The sequence below is a fragment of the Falco naumanni genome, chromosome 3 (genome assembly GCF_017639655.2).
Source record: "Falco naumanni isolate bFalNau1 chromosome 3, bFalNau1.pat, whole genome shotgun sequence".
Classification (NCBI taxonomy): domain Eukaryota; kingdom Metazoa; phylum Chordata; class Aves; order Falconiformes; family Falconidae; genus Falco; species Falco naumanni.
In genome coordinates this window covers 84,751,720-84,771,460 of record NC_054056.1, presented here as the reverse complement: position 1 = coordinate 84,771,460, position 19,741 = coordinate 84,751,720, and the positions used below count along the sequence as shown (strand labels likewise).

The 19,741-nt window shown below is 41.8% G+C and overlaps 1 protein-coding gene across 6 annotated transcripts in view; it reads left to right on the top strand.

Moving 5' to 3' along the window:
* Positions 1 to 19,741, top strand: part of TPD52 (tumor protein D52) — a 128,103-nt gene that overhangs the window by 11,990 nt on the left and 96,372 nt on the right. For 2 of the 6 annotated variants that reach the window (XM_040588593.1, XM_040588588.1), the window contains exons 1-4: positions 10,430 to 10,910; positions 15,889 to 16,004; positions 17,768 to 17,916; positions 18,725 to 18,826. In XM_040588593.1, coding sequence (XP_040444527.1) covers positions 10,760 to 10,910; positions 15,889 to 16,004; positions 17,768 to 17,916; positions 18,725 to 18,826 — 518 coding nt within the window. In that variant the 5' untranslated portion in view covers positions 10,430 to 10,759. Of the gene's footprint in view, positions 1 to 10,427; positions 10,911 to 15,888; positions 16,005 to 17,767; positions 17,917 to 18,724; positions 18,827 to 19,741 lie in introns of those variants that run through there. The other 4 variants (XM_040588587.1, XM_040588589.1, XM_040588592.1 and 1 more) reach the window with 4 other exon arrangements.

The window sequence follows — 19,741 nt, the reverse complement described above, 5'->3', positions numbered from 1 at the left end:
AATAATAATGCCATATCACAGCTTCCTAGCTAAATGTGCATGCTAGAGGATTGACAGCTGGGAACAAGCAGTATGCAAGTCAGTGCTTGGACTTTCACCTCTTCAGTATCCTGGTCCAGTTTTTATATGACAATGCAGAATTAAAAAAATTGTGAATTACATTATTAGTAACTATTTAAGCTCTGAATTATTCCGAGTGTTTTCTGTGCTGATGGATGAGCTATGATGTGCCAAACGTGATGTAACAGTAACCTGCTGGGTTTCAGCTAGACCAGTCCTTATGCATCAAATCTGAAAAGTTTAACAGGCTAATCCATTAAACTCAGACTGGAACATGTCCAGTACTTACAGTGGCTATGAATATATGATTTTGGTTTGGTGGGGTTTTTTTGTTGTTTGTTTGATGTTTACAGTTGTGAAATGGGGTATATGATGGGTTAGCTTGTGCAATAGAGAATGATGCTGAACTTAGCAGTGCAAAGCTTTATTCTTAGAGTTAGCAGTGATGTTCAGTTCTTGGTCAAATACTGTGAGGAGGCAACTTGTAGAAACAGTGCAGTGCAGTTTTGGACCAACTGCTCACTAAAAGCAGTGAAGGTGTGCTTTCTTTAAAAAAAACAAACATAAAAACCAAACCCAAACCACACAGAACCAAACACATCCCCCCCCCTTTTCTCCCCTGCCTAACTTCTAGAGCTGAAGCAGTTTCCTTCAAGACACGCTGTTCAAATTTCAGTCCTTCAAACCCACTGCACTTCTTCCCTCTCCCTGTAGTTTCCATCATGCTGGCTGTACCAGAATCAGGAAAAACGTCTACCTGATTTTATGTTCATCTAGATGTGTCTTTACAATTTGTCTACTCATATACTTCAGTAAAATGTTTTAACTTGTTCTATTTACACCACTGTGAAATGTGAGGAGTCTGGAAATCAGTTTATCCAAGCATAATGATGATAGGAAAATTTACCTTTGTATAGAATGGACTGGGACACAATTAGATCATGAGCAAATATATGACTACTGCTTGGAAATCTTGAGAGATTAGTACTTTTCTGATCTGAACCTGTGTAGGCTGTAGAAAAGCAAATACAGATTGTCTGTAGTGTCACCCAGAGGCAGAACGTGATGCCTTGTGTCCAAAGTCTGATCTGATGGAAAGAGGTATGCTCAAGTTCTTCTAGGACCTGGAGATCTTTGAAAGCTCTGTCTCTTTGTAGGGAATAATCTCTGGACAAACTTTCTTGACCCTTTTCCTTGCTTTCCTCTGCTTTTGGAGAGATTAGTGTTCTGTGACTGTCTGTTGCTTTTGTGTGACAGCAGTACCTCTCCAGGCTAAGTTTAATTTACTGCCCTAGTCTGACTTGGAGTAGGAGCAAATGTCTCTTAACAGGATTTACTCAGCTCAAGCAGCATTAAAAGTCATTCGAGGACATACCAATCAGATAAAATCTCAGAGTACTTATTAATATAATGGAAACTTCAGTGGTCATAATACCTTAAAGGTAGTGCATTATCTGCTTTATATTAGAAAAAAATAAGCCAGTAGTGCAGTTGGCTTGTTAATGAATTGCCTGTGGTTCATTGCGTGCACAGTTGCAGAATTCTCCCTTTTATCTTTTAAATGAGATTTAAGAGCAGTTTGCAGAAATGTTCAAGCCCCATGTCTTGAGTTTGACCAATTTGCAGCCCTGGCAGAATGCGGTTCAAGGTCCCTTTGCTAGCGACAGCCATTGCTCCAGATCAGTTTGGAAGCACTGCAGGAATTGGTGCTGTCCAGCTGGGCATGCCCTGTAGCAGTATGGGCAAGTAGCAGCCAAACCCCATGTGGAATAGGGCAATTCAAGCACTGCGTGGTTGGATGGGTGACTGGTAAATGCTGGACTGTAGAGGAATAGGTAATGTATCTTGTTCGATGCTGCAGAGAAAACAACACAACTTTGTGTTTTCAAATGAGAGATACCCAGTAATAGTGAACCGCTGCATCAATGTGCAAGAGTTCTTCATACCAGCAATCTGTTGGTGTGCCATTAGTACTCCTGTGTTGGGCCTTTCTTATGTTTAGGTGAGCTCACCAAAATGCTGCAGTGGGTGAGAAATGTAAATGAGTAATACAGGCTTGTCTTTGTTATGGGCTCATCTGCTCAGATAAGGTATGTAACTGCCTCAGTGTCTATTGTTGGCTTTGAAGTACCTCATGGACAGGCTGGTTCTCTGAAGGGTTTGTGGCAAAAAGCATTGCTAGTCTAAAGGTGTGATTTGACTGGTTGAGGAAGGGAGGATCAGTAGCGTGTTCTTATGACTTGAGAGATTTCTGGGGCACGTATGATTGCATATTTATTGTACCAGTGCACTTCTTCTAGTTAAGTGAGGTTTTGCAGTTTCATGGACGTTTTGCACTATGTTCTCAGATAAGGAAAGTGCAAAAACGTTAATAGGGTTTCTACACAGCTTACTACTTGTGATTGCTTGTGTTGGAGAAATTATACTTTGTGTTATGCAATTACACTTATTTGAAAGCACCAGTTTAAGATTTAAAGTTGGTTAGTCAAGGCCTCAGAAGAGAAGAGAATATCAACCTGATGGTTGCCATCGACATGTTACATTATTAAGCCAAAAGTTTGTCTGTCACACATAACTGAATAACTACATGTAGCTTAAGCAACGCATGTTTGGAACGTTTTGTGCCAGCTTTTGTCTGGACTGAAGAGCTTTGCTAGGAGAACCTGAGAGCAAGCACTAGGGAAAGTTGCTGGAGCAATAAAGGATGCTGCACTGGAGTGGTGAGGAATAAATTGAGGAGACTGAGAAGGAAATTAAAAGACTTCAGACTAGTTTCCCCAGGCTCTGTTTAACAGATAATTGAAGGGTAAGAGGAAGAGAGGTTCCTGATATAAGGTAGCTTTAGTGTAATGACACTGATGCCTAATTAGTCTACTTCAAGCTTTTCTTTGTATACAAGAGTGAACTCTTCCTGATGCAGAGGCATACTTTTCATGTTCCTCCGGGGGAAGGCGGGGTCAAGCAGTAGCGGATGGCTTTATAAAACGTATTTGCTAAGAGCTTCTTCTGTGTTAAAGGTTTGGAATCGTGTGGGGCCCAAGAAGTTGCTTGCTCATTCCTCTTGTGAGCAAAATGTAAGCCAGTCCCTCCTATGCAAATACAGGACTTTCCCCCCTCAGAATCTGGCCCAGTTGATCACTACCTTTTCCCTGCAGACTTCTAACTGCAATCAAAATAGTCTCTGCCGTTGTAAATGCACTTGCCTTGCTTGTCAGCTGTCATAATACTCCCGTACACTGGGGAGATGCGTGGAAGTGCAAAGTCTCTTGCGAAGTCTCTGCCCATACCTCAGTTTAGAAAGGATAGGAGAAAACTGAACTTCATTCTGTCAATAGACAGGTATTTGCAAATCTAACTCATAAGATGAAGGGCTGGCCACAGACCTCCTATGGGGCAGGACACCGGGACTCGCTTGTGTTCCTGAACTGGCTCTTTCAGGGTTGCAGACCTTGGAGGATCTGGGTGAGCAGCCTGTGACTTTGTACAGCTGTTGTCTTAATCACAGAATGGTTGAGGTGGGAGGGGACCTCTGGAGGTCATCTGGTCCAACCCCCCCTGCTCAAGCAGGGCCACCTAGAGCCGGTTGTCCAGGACCATGTCCAGGTGGCTTTTGAATATCTCCAAGGATGGATTTTGTGAAGTACATACTCTAAGCCATGTTGCTTCCATCAAATTTTGTGCTGCTTAGGTGCTTCTGTACTCTGTACTCCTGTCCTCAATAGTAAATGGTGCAAATTCTGTGCTACACCAAATCCAGGCACGACCTTGGTAATTATGTGGTGGGAGCTAGTGTGTACTTCAGCCATTGGAGAGTGCTTGCTGGTATTACTAAGGTGCTTTGGGTCATATTACTAAGTGCTTGCTAAGATTACAGATGATGCTTTTATTTAGTGATTATCCTTTCAGATACCACAGTACATGATTCAGCCTAATACATAATTACAGCCTAATCAAATCTGCTGTGTTTTTAAAACTGCAGTATCATTGTCATGGTGGGACCTGATACAGTGGTGTGGGAATGGTGGACTTTTCTGGAGCTGCTTTTCAGAAATAGAAGCTCTGAGGTACAGTGTTGAAGAGGAAGGTTTGCTTTAAGGGTGCAAAAGAGCAGACTTGTCTTCCAAGGGAGGTTGGGAGTTACTCCAATCAAAGTCACTCAAGTAAAACTTTTAATTAGATTGCAATGTTACATACTAAAACTTTGTTTAAAACAATCCCTTTCTGCAGTATTGCCTTTTCTTTCTAATCTTTTTCCAACTGTCATCTGGCTGCAGCTCAGCACTGTCTCTTCAGCATTTTTGACAAGTTCAGTCTCTGGCCAGGGATCAGATGCTAGAGAATGGCAGTGTAACTGGGGTAAGTGGCTGAGTCAAATAACTAAATACGTTCCTCTAAAATCTACCTGACTGTTCTAACACTCTTATCTCACTGGGAAATGTTTCTGTGTATTTGCAGAGTTTGGCTTGACTTCTTGGAAGTCAATGCAGTGCCCCTCCTGATCACTGGTTTTGGAGTGCTGGGTACTGTGTCCTTTGTCCTGGACTCTTCCCATAGTCTGGAAACACTTTTCACCTGCTGTTGCTGGAGTTGACAGATGTGGCTGCTTTGGCTGCTGTTTGAGACACAGAACTTTGCCATAAGTCTGGGATTTCTGCCTAATGAAAACCTTGTCAGTGCTGGAGCAGATATCTGGTGGTGGAGAACCTGTGCAAATGCAGAGACTTTTGTCTGATATGAATGGGTTGAGTCTTACTGTGGTATCGGCTTGTCCAGTGGCAAAATATGCTGGAGTGTGGATCTATTCCCTCACAAGACTGCAGGAAATGAGCCTGAGTTTATAATTGGATTGGGAGGAGAAGAGAGCAGAACTGCTGCCTTTGCTAAGATGTACATCAGCTGTCTGAAAGGCTGTGGGCTGAGACTTCGGCTTAAGAAAAGAGCAGTACTAGCAACCCTGTAATCCTTAACTGTAGCACTCAAAAGTGTTTGTGTTGCAGGGTGATACATCTTGGGATAATACTGATCATTCTAAGAAGGTTTTGTTTGTTTGGGCTTTTTGGTTGTTGGGCTTTTGTTGGTGGTTTTTTTTGAGTAAGTGAAGGCAGCATTTAGTCAAGAAAATGCTGGAGAAGATATTTCTATATAAAGAATCATACTGGACAATGCTGTTGCATCATGGAGAGCTAGTCTAGAGGAAGCATGTCGGGGGAGGCTGAAGAAAGGAGGTTAATATGGTGGTGTTGAGTTGGACTCTCCTAGAAGATGGCAAATGCCTAAACCCTTAAACCACAGTCTGCTGACTATTACTAACAGGGCTGCAGAAGCCTGTACGCTTACTGTTCAGGAACTGGTATAGCTGTGTGGCTCCATTCATGTAATGCATAAATCTCGGGGCCTGAAAGCATTATCTGCTGTTAAAGGGGAGCAGAGAGAGCACAATATGGGAATAGGAGCATGAATGTACTGGTTTAAGGCTTGCTTAGTGTTTGGGCTTCTGTCCTATTGCTACCTGGCTTCTTTCTCTCTTAATGCAGTTTTAAGGCCTTGGATCAGGTGCTGAAAGGCTTTAGTTGTCTGTAAACTGGTAAGACTTTGAAGATAAAATGATGCTACACAGAACCTAGATTGGCTTAAGATGCTTAAGTAGCTTTATAGCTCTTAAAATGGCTTATGCCCTGTAAAACTCGGTTGGAACAGGGAGAGGACCCTGACTGTTGCTGCCTGATTGGGATCTACCTGGGAAAGATGGGGTGGGGGAAGACCTGGCTGGAAATCTTTACCCCAGCTGCAGTTACTGGAAGGCCTCCAGTCAGTCTTGCTTGTTAGCAGACTGTAGAATATTCAAATTCAGACCATGTACAGGCTGAGCAGGCAACTGAATCTTAACAGTCAACCTTGAAACAAGAGAGTGAATCTTTTTGCTATGCCTCCCAAAAAGAGCAAGTGTCTCTTCCCCCTCTTTGGCAACAAACTTTTCCCCTCATCTTCCCCCATCCTCTTTTGCTTGCTTGAATTAAGTGCTGGATAATGGTAGCCATTCCAAAAGTATGGGCAATGGCACACAAGTTTGGTCTCTCTGTGCTTAAACAGGACACAAACACAGGATGTCCAGGATGGTGAAGGTGGTGTCTGTGTAGCAGCAGAACTCTGATTTAATTATGCACGGATCTTGTGGATTCGTTCAGGTAGCTTTATCCAAAGTATTGTTTGGATCTTGTGCTAGGGTAGTCTCTGTACTCCTCTAATTCTGAGGCATTAGTAGTAGCCTTTGTATTGTGAGTTTAACTCTTTGTATGAAACACTACTGGATACATAGCTTAGTTTCTTCAAAGCCCAGAGGTGGTATTTAGTCACACTTGAACTGGATTTGGTTTCTTTAGGGTAAGAGGGATATAACTTTTTCATGTATAAACTATTGTTCTGCTAGACCTAAATGTGGGAAAAGCTTCCTTCTCTCCAAGGCTGCCATAACATCTTATCCTTGCTTAGCTACAACAGGGTAGAAGTGCTCTAATACTATATTGTTTTACTTAAATTGCTGCTAGGACCTTGGACTAAGGTGGAAGCTGCTGACCTGGATAGCAGGTGGTATCTGAAGAAAGAACAGTGTCTGAGACTGGAAGGCAAATACCTGCTTAACAGTGTTTGCTCAAACTTAATGTCTTTTCTAGCTGTGCAGTAAGGTCCCTCCCTTTTGATTCGGGACGTGCACAATCTGTGTTGGCTGTTGGTGCTAAATAGTTACCTGGGAAAGCTTTAAGCACACTCTAACCTTAACAGAGGAGATTACAACATGATTAATGGTAGGAGTTGTAATGGTAACACTTTGCTGAGGCTTGCTCAGCCTTCCTGAGCCACTTTGTGACATTCAGTTGAACTTGTCAGTAATTGGTTCAAGCATCCTTGACAGAAGTTATCTACCTCAATGCCAGTCTTTCAAACACTAGCTTCTAAAATGGCATAGATGGCTTCAGTACCAATCTCTTAGTTATCCCAAGTTGTTAAGGCCAAATGAGTACTTGTTCTGGAACAGAAAAATCTTTAATCTCTTACATAGTGAGCACAATCTCACTGCTCCTTGTCTGTGGAGCAGGTGCATCCTTGGGCTTCAGGTACTGACTTGCAGCTGATACCTGCAGTAACTACTAAGGTACACCTCTAACAATTGAATTTAGTATGCAGGGCAAAGATCAAAGATACTTGAGCATCACAGTAAGTACTCTAAGCCACGTAACAGAAGTCTAAACTTAAGCTACAGCTCTAAAATGTATGTTTTGCACTGGGAAGGCAGAGTACATCTAGGAAGGTATGGCTCTACAGCCTCAGTTTTACCTCAGGCCAGCTGCATGTGTTCTGAATTACCATGAGCAGTGAGGAGGAATGCCATGCAGTGGGATATTTAGGCCCTGGGAGTGCCCTTTAGGAAGGCCTCATAATGAGCCTGTTTTCATAGTGCAGACATAGCTTGGTTCCTGCCATTGCCTAGCTACGTTCAGACTGAGAGCTGTAAAACTCGTCAAAAAGCTTCACGCTGCGGAGCAAAAACTTTCTTTTCAGTTCCATGTGGTTGCCATCTGCCATCCCATCCTGCTTTGTTCCCTTGGGGCCATCACTTTAATCTGAAAGTCCTTTGGAGAGATTAATTCCTCCTCCAAACGTGCCACACTAACAGCTAGCAGGACCTATCTTCTTCCGTCTGCCTTTAGGCAGTATAGGGGAAATTCTGCCTTGCTCTGCCCGGGATGCCTGCATGTGCTAAGCTGCTACTGGGGAAGAAGCAGATAAACTGTTACAGCTACTAAGGCAGTACTTGTCTTGCCTGAAGTGGATGAGTTAGGAATGACAGGTAGCCTAGAAGTTGTCCTGCAGCAGGTTTGGTAGGGTAGACTGCAGTCCTTTCTTCTTACAGCTAGGTTGGCTTGTACTTCAGCATGAAGACCGTCAAACTTCCGTAGGTGATAAAGAAGGTTGTTCTGCATGACAGCTTCCTTTATAGCCAGGTAGGATGCGTAGCTGAGAGTAAGTGAGGAGCTATGCTCCTGTAAACTCCTGCAAGTAAGAGAGCCGAGGCTGATGTGTTTAGGCAGCTTGTTTGGGAGGTGCTGTAACAACCCAGCTGTATGGCCACTATAAGGTAGATTAATCTGAGCAAAGAGGGTAGTTTGAAGCAAGGAGTGCTTGCAAAGGCCCTCTCTTGGCAGGGATCTTAGGACAGTAATATTTCTAAAAAACAGAGAATCATCTTGCATGACTTCTGGGCTCATGCTCAGGTTATGCGTAAGCCAGGGCAAAAGCAGAATTCAGCTTCTCATGTGGAGTCTTGGGCTTGTAACTCAGCAAACTTTCCCTGTAAGCCGAAGTTACGTTCTAGCGTTGGGCAACGTCCTGTACTTGTGTCTGCAACTACACTGAAGATGTGTCAGAGAGTTTGGCCCATATGCACTTCCTGTGGTGATGACAGACCAGGTCAGCGGTCTCAGATTTGCAATCCAGATGTTTCTAGGGAGATGAATCCAACTTTTGCACAATAAAGATGCGAAAGAGTACTAGATTTCTTTGAAGGGATGGTATGAGGTAAAATTGAATGCAGAGAGTTTCCTGTAAATTACAAGAACATACGTGTTGACTCCAGTAAGTGCCCTTGGCCAGGAGATGGTAGTGCTGATTGTTAGCAGGGATGAGCAAATCTTTGTAAGGGCTCTTTTTCCTATGGTAGCTACTTTCAGGCATTGTAGCCTGCTAGCATTGACTGGTGTTACATTGAATGATTCTCTGGGGTTGGGAAAAGTTGTAGGGGGTAGCTTTACTTTCACACTTTTTCTGTGTTGGGAGAGTGTCAGTAGAACACACCCAGCTCTTCCAGTGTGCCACATCTGATAAGTTGTCATTTTGTCTAATCCAGTTAGTACAATTACTGCCCAAGCCTTTTGCAGGGAATGCAGTCCCCGCCTGCTGAGTTACAGGAGGGAAGGCTGCAAACCAGAATCAGTAGCTATTCTTACTAGCGTGTGTGGTTAATAGAGAGTATATTATCCCTGTAGCCATGTTAGTTCTCTGCTGCCTCTGGATGCTTTAACTAGAATCTGTGACCAAAGCTTTGACCTTTGTCAGGTGAACTTTGTAGTATTTCTGGCAGATGCCACAGTCACGTGTCGGAAATGCAGAGGGGCATTGCATTTTCCTCTTTTCATTGGGTTCGGAAGATGGCAGAGACCTGTGTTTCTGGTTCTGGCACTCTCATTGTCATGAGACTGTAGGGAATCTGGACCAGAAGCCAGTGTAGGTCGGCAGCCTAAAGGAAGTGTTCTTTAATTAGCTGGAAGGTCAGTGAGCACAGGAACAGACTGCAGTGGAAATGGGAAGTTAAAACTTCAGAAGTGGTATGCTTTCTTCCAGGGAACACATTGTCAAGGCTTGACATGGGTATGCTGCAAGGCTCCTTCACTTTCGCAGCACTGAGCAGAGGGTGGTGTGATGCCTCTGACTGTCTCTGTCTTAAAACATCACTCTTATGGTGGAGAAAAAGATTAACTTCCATTTGGTTATGCTTTTCTGTGTGCAGGCTGAAGTGAAGAGCCGAGGTGGAGGTGTGAGGTTGAGAGGAAATTGTTGCTCAGCTGTAAGGGCAATCTACTTACTGCTAGTAAGGTTGTTTGTCAGTGAAAGAAGCTGGCCTTGGGGAAAAAAGAAAATAGTGAAGCACTGCAAAACTGTGCTGAGTGCCTCTTTTAGGTAAGAAGTACTTCCGTTTCCCAGAGCTAAATCCTGTACCCCCAGCATGAAGTCAGATGGTTTACATAAGTTGATCTTTCTTCATGGTATATGTGTCAAAACATGAATACATTTCATCAGGACAATGCATTCCAGTGTTAATGGTTCATGGCGTAACTGGCTGCTCTGAATGACGCTGGCTGAAGCACCAGGGATATAGGGCAGTGCACTTCAGTAATCTTTTTTGGAAAAAAACCCAATAAAACAAAAAATAAAACCAACCCACAAAAACCCCAAAACCTCTCGCATATGTTTAGCCTCATGGGCAAAAATCATAGTGCACATTAGCATGTTCATTACAAAACCTAGACGGTGGTTATAGCATAGCCTTCAGAGATGAGCGCTGCTTTCCTCTATTTTGAGCTCGCACTAAAGCGTGATACCTGGGCAGCAGAGACTGGGTTCTGGCTACTGATAATTACACTGGCAGAAGCAGCTGGAGAAGTAGTTACGCACACAGAATTTTCCATTAATCAGAGGAAAAAGTCCTACACAGATGGTATATAGGATAGATTATGGCTAGTAATCCTTTTGTGTCCTAGAAGATTAAGAATATCCTGGTGTAGCTGCAGTCAGCTGACCTTTTTTTACTTAAATCATTGAAAATTCTTGATGCAGTTCTGCAGAGGACCAAGGCTTTCCCAGAAGCCACAAACGGTGTGCTGTGAATGTTTGTTAAAGGAACGGTCTGTTCAAGTCCAGCACCGGCTTTACAGGAACTTAACTTTGTGCCGTGTAAACAGCAGCAGCTACAAGATGGCTAAGAAATCACTTGCTAGACGGCTCTATCAAATCTAACAGAGGCATAAGAGAGCTCAATTTTACAAGGAGGTATAGCGAGTGGTCATGTGAAGGAACAGAGGGTTTCTGAATCCTGCTGTCTGGGTCACCCAGAAAGCGAAGATGAGCGTTTCAGTGGAAGAAGAGGATGGCTGCGCGTTCTGAATTTTCTGGCATGGATCTGTATGAGGATTACAAATCACCCTTCGATTTCAATGCTGGAGTGAACCGAAACTATCTTTACCTGTCGCCTAGCATAAACCTTTCTCCACCTGGATCGCCTACACTGGTGAAGTCTGGTAACTTCCTTTTTTTTTTTTTTAAAAAAAAAACACTCTAGATGGAAAACTTAGATTAATATCTGTAAAAAGGAACTTTTCAAATTAAGAATCTATAAAATTTGGCTGAAACACCAGTGTAAATGAAGGTGAAAGCTGATCTGCTGTAACTCTGGTAGTTTATTAGCTTTGGTGTGTCATGTAGGTAGTATCTCATGCTATGCATTTACCAGCTTTACCTTATTTGATACTTCTTAATTCAGTAGAAAGGCAGAAAGGAAAACAAGGTGACCCAAAAAATTAGGAACAAAAGCACAGCTTCTGCAAGATTGAACTATTTGGCTTAGTTTGACTATTAGCTTTTTTGTGGAGAAGGTAGGAATTGCATACTTAGTATGACTTCAGAGCACTGGATAGTCTAACGTCTGCTCTTGCCTTAGTACTGAAAATACACTGATTAATTAAAATGCCCTCTAAAACATTTACTATGTTCCACCTAGTATTTAAAATGCTGTAAATCTTATGCCTGCAGATACTAACTGTACTTGCACTCCCCTGAGGAAGTGGCTGTTGTGTGTTGTGCTGGAGCAGCGTCCATCTAGTGCTTAACCCTACTAGTTTCTAGCTAGTAAATTGTACAGAACATTTATGGCTGTGCCCTCCAATGCATCCTAGTCTGGTTTTACCACCTTTCCTTTCCATCATGTGCTGCCAGACATGATCTTCCAGAGTAATTAAAAATATAGAAAGCTTAGTCCTACTTCAGGTGTGACAAGGCAAAGCAAAATTACAAAGGTATTGACTTTTTATTTAATGGGCTTGTTCTTTAAAATCTTAAAGAAAGGTGCATCCCTTGGGGAACTAAAGGAAACCTCTGAATTTGTGAACTGGGGCCTCTGGGAAACAGTGGTCAGCTTTCACTTCTGCAATTACTGTATCTCCTATCTCTTCTAAAGCGGGGGGAGCAGTCCTTTGTATCTGGTGGTGATGCATCACCAGAAGCACTAACCTTTGCTGGGCTTTTTTTTTTTTTTTCCTTTTTCATTCACTTTGAATGAATGTATGATTAGCGTTTGGGAGAAGCCCAAGAACTTTTTCCCCTGAGCTGAAGAAGTATGGCTCACTTTGCCTTTTTCACTGAGATAAATGGGAAGCACTTCAATTTGATCTTTCTTATATGTTGCAAAATAAATATCCTCTGTAGCACTGTATGTTACTCAAATGTTGGAGTGATCTTAAACCTTGTAACAGCTTGTTCTCCTGAACTCTGAAGCGCCTTTTTTCTTTAGCTTTGCCAACTGTATAGTGATAGCCAAAATACTCAGAGTGTCTCACAGAGAATGTGTCTGAAGATAAACCTTTGCGAAGGCTAACCCTCCCCCACCCCAAAGGCTGCTCATCTGAAATGACCACTACTTCCTTAAACTGCTAATGTTTACTGCTGATCTCTGAATTCAGGCCAGAAAGAGGTAGGAACCTCTGGTCAAAATAGGGCACGAACTTTGGTTGAAACTAACAAAAGCAAATGCCAAACCAGGAATGACTCCAATGCTTTGCCTACCCTGGAAGAATAATAGGCATTTAAGTGCTGTCTCCCTAAACGTAGTCTATGGAGTCCTAATCAACTAACCTTTTCATGTCTTTATTTGGGTCATATAAGTAGATCTAATAAACTGCTGGGTTAATATGTTAGTATTAGAAATACAGACACCTAAAAACTGACATTAAAACTAGTTACATTTTCATAATACTAGATAAGTCTTCCCATTTTTCCCCCCCAATGACATTTTTACTCTGTTTAAGAGCTTGAGATGCAAATTGTTCAGCTAAACTTGGTTATAGCAATCAGAGTACCAAATGACTGAATTTTGAGTCCTTTGCAACCCTGAAAATGCAAAAGAACTAATGTAATGAAAGGTAACAAGTTGGAAGCCAATAACAACAGTTCTGCTGGTGAACAGAAGACCACAATTGAGAAATGCTCTCTCAATAACAGACTGAGTTGAAGTATTTCCATCTGTTGGCTGACTGCTGTTTCCCTTTGTGGTTTCTTGCCCCAAACCCCACAAAAATGTCTAAGGTAGGCTGTGTACCTTTCCTTATGAGCTTGCTTAAAGCCAGGATCTTACTGTCTGTCAGCCCTAGCTGATGGGTTGCAGCCACACCATTGTGGAGGTCTGTGGGTTGTTACCTTCTTGGTCAGGCTGCCTAACACTGCCTTCCTGTAGCACAGATGAGCTCTGTGTTCTGCAAGTATTGAAATGAACGGAAGAATGGGAGCAAAGCAAGCAGAGAGGTGAACAGTTACAGGGGAAGAGAAGGGAGATGACAGAATAAAGATTTATGGAAGGTGTTTGCATACTTCAAGTGCAGCTAAAGAAAAAGTAATAAATGGAAGGGTGGCACAAGGCAAAGAGGAGAGGAAGGCATGGTCAGATGTACAGAGTGAGGTATGGAGGACTCTTGAGTAGCAGTGATTTCCTGTATTCCTAAAAGATCTAGAAATGGGAAGGGGAGGAGAGTTCATTCCCTTGCTTCTTACCATTGTGTCCTAAGTTCAGTGTAGGCAACAAGCAGCACAGACTCCCTTAGAACAATAGTTTTACAAAGGGAAGAAGGTGCATTCCCCAAACAGAAGCTATTGCTGCAGGAGACAATCCAGCATGTCTTCCTACTGCTGGATTGACTTGATCTATTTTTGGTAAGATAATCCAGATGACTTCATAACCAGATTTAACAGGCTCAGCTGGATGTGCTAATGCTCTTGGAGTCAGCATGGGCTTTTGTACTTGCAGACTTTCTGAAATGGCTTTTGCAATGGCAAGCTCTATAGTCCTTGAAGGGCCTGCAGATGGAGAATAAGGTCAGGAGTCAGAGGCCAGCCTCCTGGGGGTCATACAGAGTGTCAGGGGAAAATGCAGTTTAAATGGTTAGTGTTCCTTCAGTATAGGCATGTGTAACTAATAGGATAAATAGCAATTTGACTAAAAGGTATGGCATTCTTAACCATTTGATGTATAAAACAAAAATTATCTGATTGTGAGACATAAGCTGTAATCCTCTTTTTGGTGCTGTAGTGCTGTGTTTTGGTTTGGGCATTAAACTTGAACTTTTCTTCTGCCCTAGATTTCTGCCAGAAAAATAATGTATTTGGAAACCTGTAGGAACGATGTTATGTTTGTGTAGAAGACAGACATAAATCTCTGGGGAAATGTGGCATAGATGTTACATATAATTGCAGAATGGGGTTTCATTTGCTTTCTGTGCACTTCCTTCTTGGTGTGCTCTGTGGTAACTTAACATTTGCAAGTGTTCTGCCCACGTAGCGGTGTGCTTCTAGAGGATGAATGTTCTGGACACAAAGGCAGAAAACATACTGTTTCAGAAAGAACTTGTGGAATTGAGTTTTAACTGAGTTCAGTAACTTGATCGAGAACTTCTTTTCTTAGGCTTCACCTGCCGCTAGGAGCATGTTTCTTAGAATGCCTACAACTAATTGCAGACTTACAGAATTGTTTTTTCCCTAACTCTTCAGTTGATTGTTATGCAGCTATTTGATATCAAGCCTCATAATGAAATCATAGTGGTGGTCTCATTGCACATTAATGAGTTTTTGGATTCCCAGACCAAATGGTAGTATGGAGTGCCATCAGAAGCTGCTGAAATGAGAATGGAATTTTATCTGATTAATTACTATAGTGATTAGTAAGGGAACATTTCTTAATATGTCCTCAACTTGTCTGAATTATAGATTTATATACATATACACACACTCACCCTCTCTTCTTACAAACTATCAATCCTCCTGGGTTTTTTTGCTTCTATTTTAAGATTTTCTTTTTTACTATTTATAAAACTATTTTACTTCTTGAACAGAGAATTAGTTCTAGGAATCCGTAACTATTCCACCATGCAGTCTCTCTGCAAATTAGAACAGAATTCCTTAATTCTGGCAAACCATGTTTAAGTCAGCTACAAGGATTCAAAATGGGAAGTCTTTTGCTGGAATATCTGTTTGTTGCATTAGAAGATGTTTAAAGTGATCTTACTGCAACCACTGAGGACTAGCAATAAATGAATCTTTAAAGCAAGCACATCATAGTAATACAAATAGTATTTTTCTCTCTCCTTTCCCTGAAGCTGTGAAGCTGAAATTTGAGGAAGACCATAGGGATGTTTGGGATTCATACAGAGGAGTTTGGCAGTGTTTTAGTTTCTGGATTTGGAAGAGGAAGAGGCGGCAGTGTGAGTGGATGCACATCCCCATCAGTCCCTTCCCAGCACTCCACTGCTTTGTCTGAAGTGACAGCCTTTTGTTCCCAAGCTCCTTCTCTGGGCTTCTCACCTGTCTCAATGTCCAGGTGCAAAACCAGCAGCTGACTTCTAGTTCCGTGGTATCTGCAACTTTCTAGCCACAGTGGTCCCAGTTACTAGGGTCAGAGAGATTGTGCAGGGTATGGGGGAAGAGTTCGTACTTGCAGTGCAACCCTCCGCTGTTGTTGAGCTTGCTTGTCACCATGACTGTTCCCAGTGTGCTCAGAAAGGGCATTTTTTTTTTATCTGATCCAAAGAGCAGTGAGGGAGGGAGCCTCAGCTTTGGTCTTGAGCACTTCCAGCGCTTCCAGAGTTTCTGTGCCACATGAGCAAGAGCGAGCAGAGTGTGTAAGGACTCCTGGGCAGAGGTTGTATAGGAACCATTGGTTGGGACGTTGTGTTCTGCACCTTGCTTTCTATGGTAGTGGGCTGCATTGTTCTCAACGTGTCTCCAGTCTCCTATTATAGCAGCAGCTGCAATTATATTGAGCCTTAATACAACCTGATGGAACAAAACAGCAGTAAAATGCCTCTGGTTTCCTGTACGCTGTAGTACTTGGGGAGTGTGACTCTGGTGTCACATCAGTTTTTTTTGTGCACTGGCACAAAAGGGCTGCATATTAACATTACCTGCTATCTGGCAGACTCGTGATGATCTGACTCTTAATGGTTTATTCACCTCAAGGGCTGCTGAGAAGTGACTCTATACCTGAGGTTGGAGAGGATGCTGCTGCTACAGTCGGTATGGCAGAAACACTCTCAGAAGAAGAACAGGATGAACTAAGAAAAGAGCTTGCTAAGGTAAACCTCTTGCAAATAGCTCTTAAACCGGTTTTGAGAATGAAAATCTGGGGTAACGCTGTCTCTGAACATAGAGTTAATGCTTTGCATATTTATTCTGTGAATGTCTAAAGCTAGATATGGCACTCCTGTGTATTGTGGGGAGGGAAAGGGAAGGTGTCAAGGAGGAAAGAACAGCCAGTTCTGGCTGTGGGGAATTAAGCTAGAAGTACTGAGTGTGCAGATCTTAAACCAAGATGTGTAAATGCCTAACCCTTTTTTTTCCTCAGGTGAGAAGGGAGTAAATAAGCTGTCACACAGAACATGGTTGGCAGCCAAAACCAAGTGTGGTCTCAACTGGTGTGGAGTAACTAAAGCTGTTGTTTTCATGAAGGATATTTTGTAATAATATTGATGTAGATACTGTTATGCTAATATCTAACCATGTAACTATTCTTGTCCGTAGTTCATGTAACAGAAATTTTTTGAGAGGGTTTAAAGTAGTAGTCTTTGAAGGACAGTCAAATATTCAAGCCTGATACATGCATTTCAGAAGTTGTCAAAGTCAACCTTTGAGTCAATCCCTTTTCTTTTGTAGTTTTGTGTGGCTTTAGGACCCTAATAGAAGACACTGACTTAAGACCAAGATTGGTAAATGAAAGTTAGCTGTGAAATAAACGCATTTAATGCAGTCATGGTTTTGGTAGTCCTGAGTATTATTTCATGCCAAAAAAAATCAGCTGAAGATGAGGGAAATCTAGTCCTGCTAGGGTTTGTCACGCTGGACGTTGAACAGGTATCCGAAAGAAAGGTGCATTGAAAATACTGGTATTTCCTCAAAGGAGCTTGAATGTGTGGGCAGCCTGATACTCGAAAGTAGGGTGGTCCAGTCTGGTTGAGGAAGTAGGATTGATGTATGCCCTTCACCTTTGTACTCACGACCTTAGTGCCTCTGTAACATCTGTATAGCCCACAGAATGGCATCCTAAAACTATTTTTGACATGTCTGGACGTGATCTGGTCATGCTTCTCTGAGAGACTGAAGTAACCATATGTGTAAGGAAGGAAGTATATAAACAATACATGTTTTCTAGTTGCTGAGCAGGTGCTGTGTTTTTGCTGTTGTGTTTTTTTTTGTTAGGTTTTTTGTTTGTTTGATTTTGTGCTTTGTTCTGATTTTTTTGGGGGGTGGGTGGTTTTTTTTCTTGCTCTTGTTGTTTTGGGAGGGTGTTTTGTTTTTTTGTAATTGCTCAGTCTGCCACCATTTTCACCCCTGCTCTGGGGAAGGCATTCCTGTAGTTGGATGCAGCCTGCAGTTGTTGGCTTAAGCCACAAAAGAACCTTTCTGTTCAAGCAAGGAAGCAAAACTTGTGTGTGGATCAGACATGCTCTGAGCTTCCTGATACTTGTCATACATTGGTATCTCTTCTGACGTGGAAGGAGAATACAGGCTTGGCAATTGTCCCAGGTTTGACTAATCTTCAAGCTTCACCTAGGCTAATGTTGTCTGAAGGTAATGACTTCTAACTATATAATCTTTTAGTTACCAACTTCCTTGTGCATATCCCAGTAACAGAGCTAGCTGCTTGTAGATTGCTTTTTCACTGGCTCTTGTTGTAGACTATATTGGATTTTCCTTTTAGTGTTTAGAAAAAACTGTGAGGCAATGTTAAAAATGTTAGCCCTCTCATTACTGATGCCTGGTAGATGTTTTAAAAAATACATTGTTAAATAGCTGGGTATATCGCTTGTTAACTTATCTCCCATCAACTCTGCTGGCACAGGTGGAAGAAGAAATCCAGACGCTCTCACAAGTGCTAGCTGCCAAAGAGAAGCATCTAGCAGAAATCAAGAGAAAGCTGGGAATTAACTCACTACAGGAGCTAAGGCAGAACATTACCAAAAGCTGGCAAGATGTGACATCAACCACAGCGTATGTACCAGTTTGTGATGATCGTCTCAGCTGTTGGGGTGAAAACTCTGTAGTTCTTGTGTGATGTCTAAACCCTCTGTTCTTGTGAAATCAGATGAGTGTAAATAACAAAGTTAAGTTGTACTAAAACTTACCTGGATAAATCATTATCGATTACTTTAAAGAAGGCCACTATTAGCTATATCATCTCATGCAAGATAAGAATGATTGACTGTAATATTCTATTACACTTTTTGGCTGACGGATCTGAGATACAGAGGTGTCCAAAGTCCAACAGAACACCCTTCTTTTCCAACCTGCAAAATTGTTGTAAACTGAGCTCGTGCAGGAAGAGTGCAAAGTCACAGTTAATGCTCTCGCCAAACACAACTGTTAGCTTAGGGTCTAGAGTGAAACACCTTCTGCAAGTAATGACTACACAGAATGTAAGAGGATGTACCTCAAACTTTTTATGGTGAAGTTTCTTGACAAAACCATTTGGTACAAGATTTTATGTGCCTGGCACAAAACCCAGACCTTTTCTCTTTTTTGTGTGTTTTGTTTTTGTTAATGTCCTACAATAGCAGATCGCATCTTTTCTGCAGGTGGGGTAGTAGTACATGTTGATAAACCTGATATGAAGTCTGAGGTGGCAGAGATACTGTAGCCAGAAGGGACTGCAATGGCTCAAAATAATTTCTTAAGTAGCTTGTCCATTTGACCCCAAAGCTGAAGTACACATCTGGGTTTGATGTGAATTTGCGTACACTAAAAGGTTCCTTATGTTTTCTATTAAAATATCTACAGACTTAATTTTGTTTGAACACAGATACAAGAAAACATCAGAAACCCTGTCTCAGGCTGGTCAGAAGGCTTCTGCTGCTTTTTCATCTGTTGGTTCAGTCATAACCAAAAAGTTTGAAGATGTCAGGTAGGTTTCTTCAGCTTTTCCAAAGTATTTGCACTTTTGATTTAAGCAGGTGATGCCTGAAATTTATGCTGTTAATGTATCTAGCACTTATAAGAGTTAATCTACCAAGAGCCCTTAGCATCTCGTTTAGCAGAGCTGAGCAACTTGCTGCAAAATCTCCTTATATGTCCTCACTGATGCAGAAGAGGTCTGTGGTGTGTATTTTATATAAGCATGAGAAGCAACTCCACTGCTACTCTTATTTTTCTGATAGGGTTACAGGTGGCAGTTTGTCTGCCTGCCTCTGTGTGATGCATGTAGCATTGCCATTTCTGTTCTCTGACTTTCTCAGCATGTGGAATACTACATTTAAACAACTAATGTCTTTCACTCTTTGTGGTTTGGTTGGTTTGTTTGTTGTTTGGGTTTTTTTTTCCTGTCTTGTGTATGGATACCTTTCAGGTGTGTTTTATTTCTTTGTAAGCTGTTTTACCTCATAGCAGGGGCTTGATTTTATTACCTTTTTACTAGACTATTGGCACATTAAAATTCTTAAATATGGGCATACAATGTATTTTGACCTGTGTCAAATGACACAGCCCTTCATGCAAATTAGGTAAGTGTGGTAGTCATTTTTAGCACTATTGTGAGCTGCATGCAAAACTCTATCAGGATGCAATCCAATCATATGCTTAGCTTACAACTATTTCTTTGAGGATTTAATTCTTACTTTAAGTTTTTACTTTTTTATTTTTACTTTTTATTTTAATGGAACATACAGAAACATTCATCTCTGCTTGTAATTTGTTGCGAGTAGTGAATCAAACATATTTTTAAATTATTGGACAAATAAAAATTCATGCATTCTAACAGAATGTTGATGCATTGGAAAGCAGTGTAATAAAATCAGCCCTCTGTTTTAAAGTGCTGCCATTA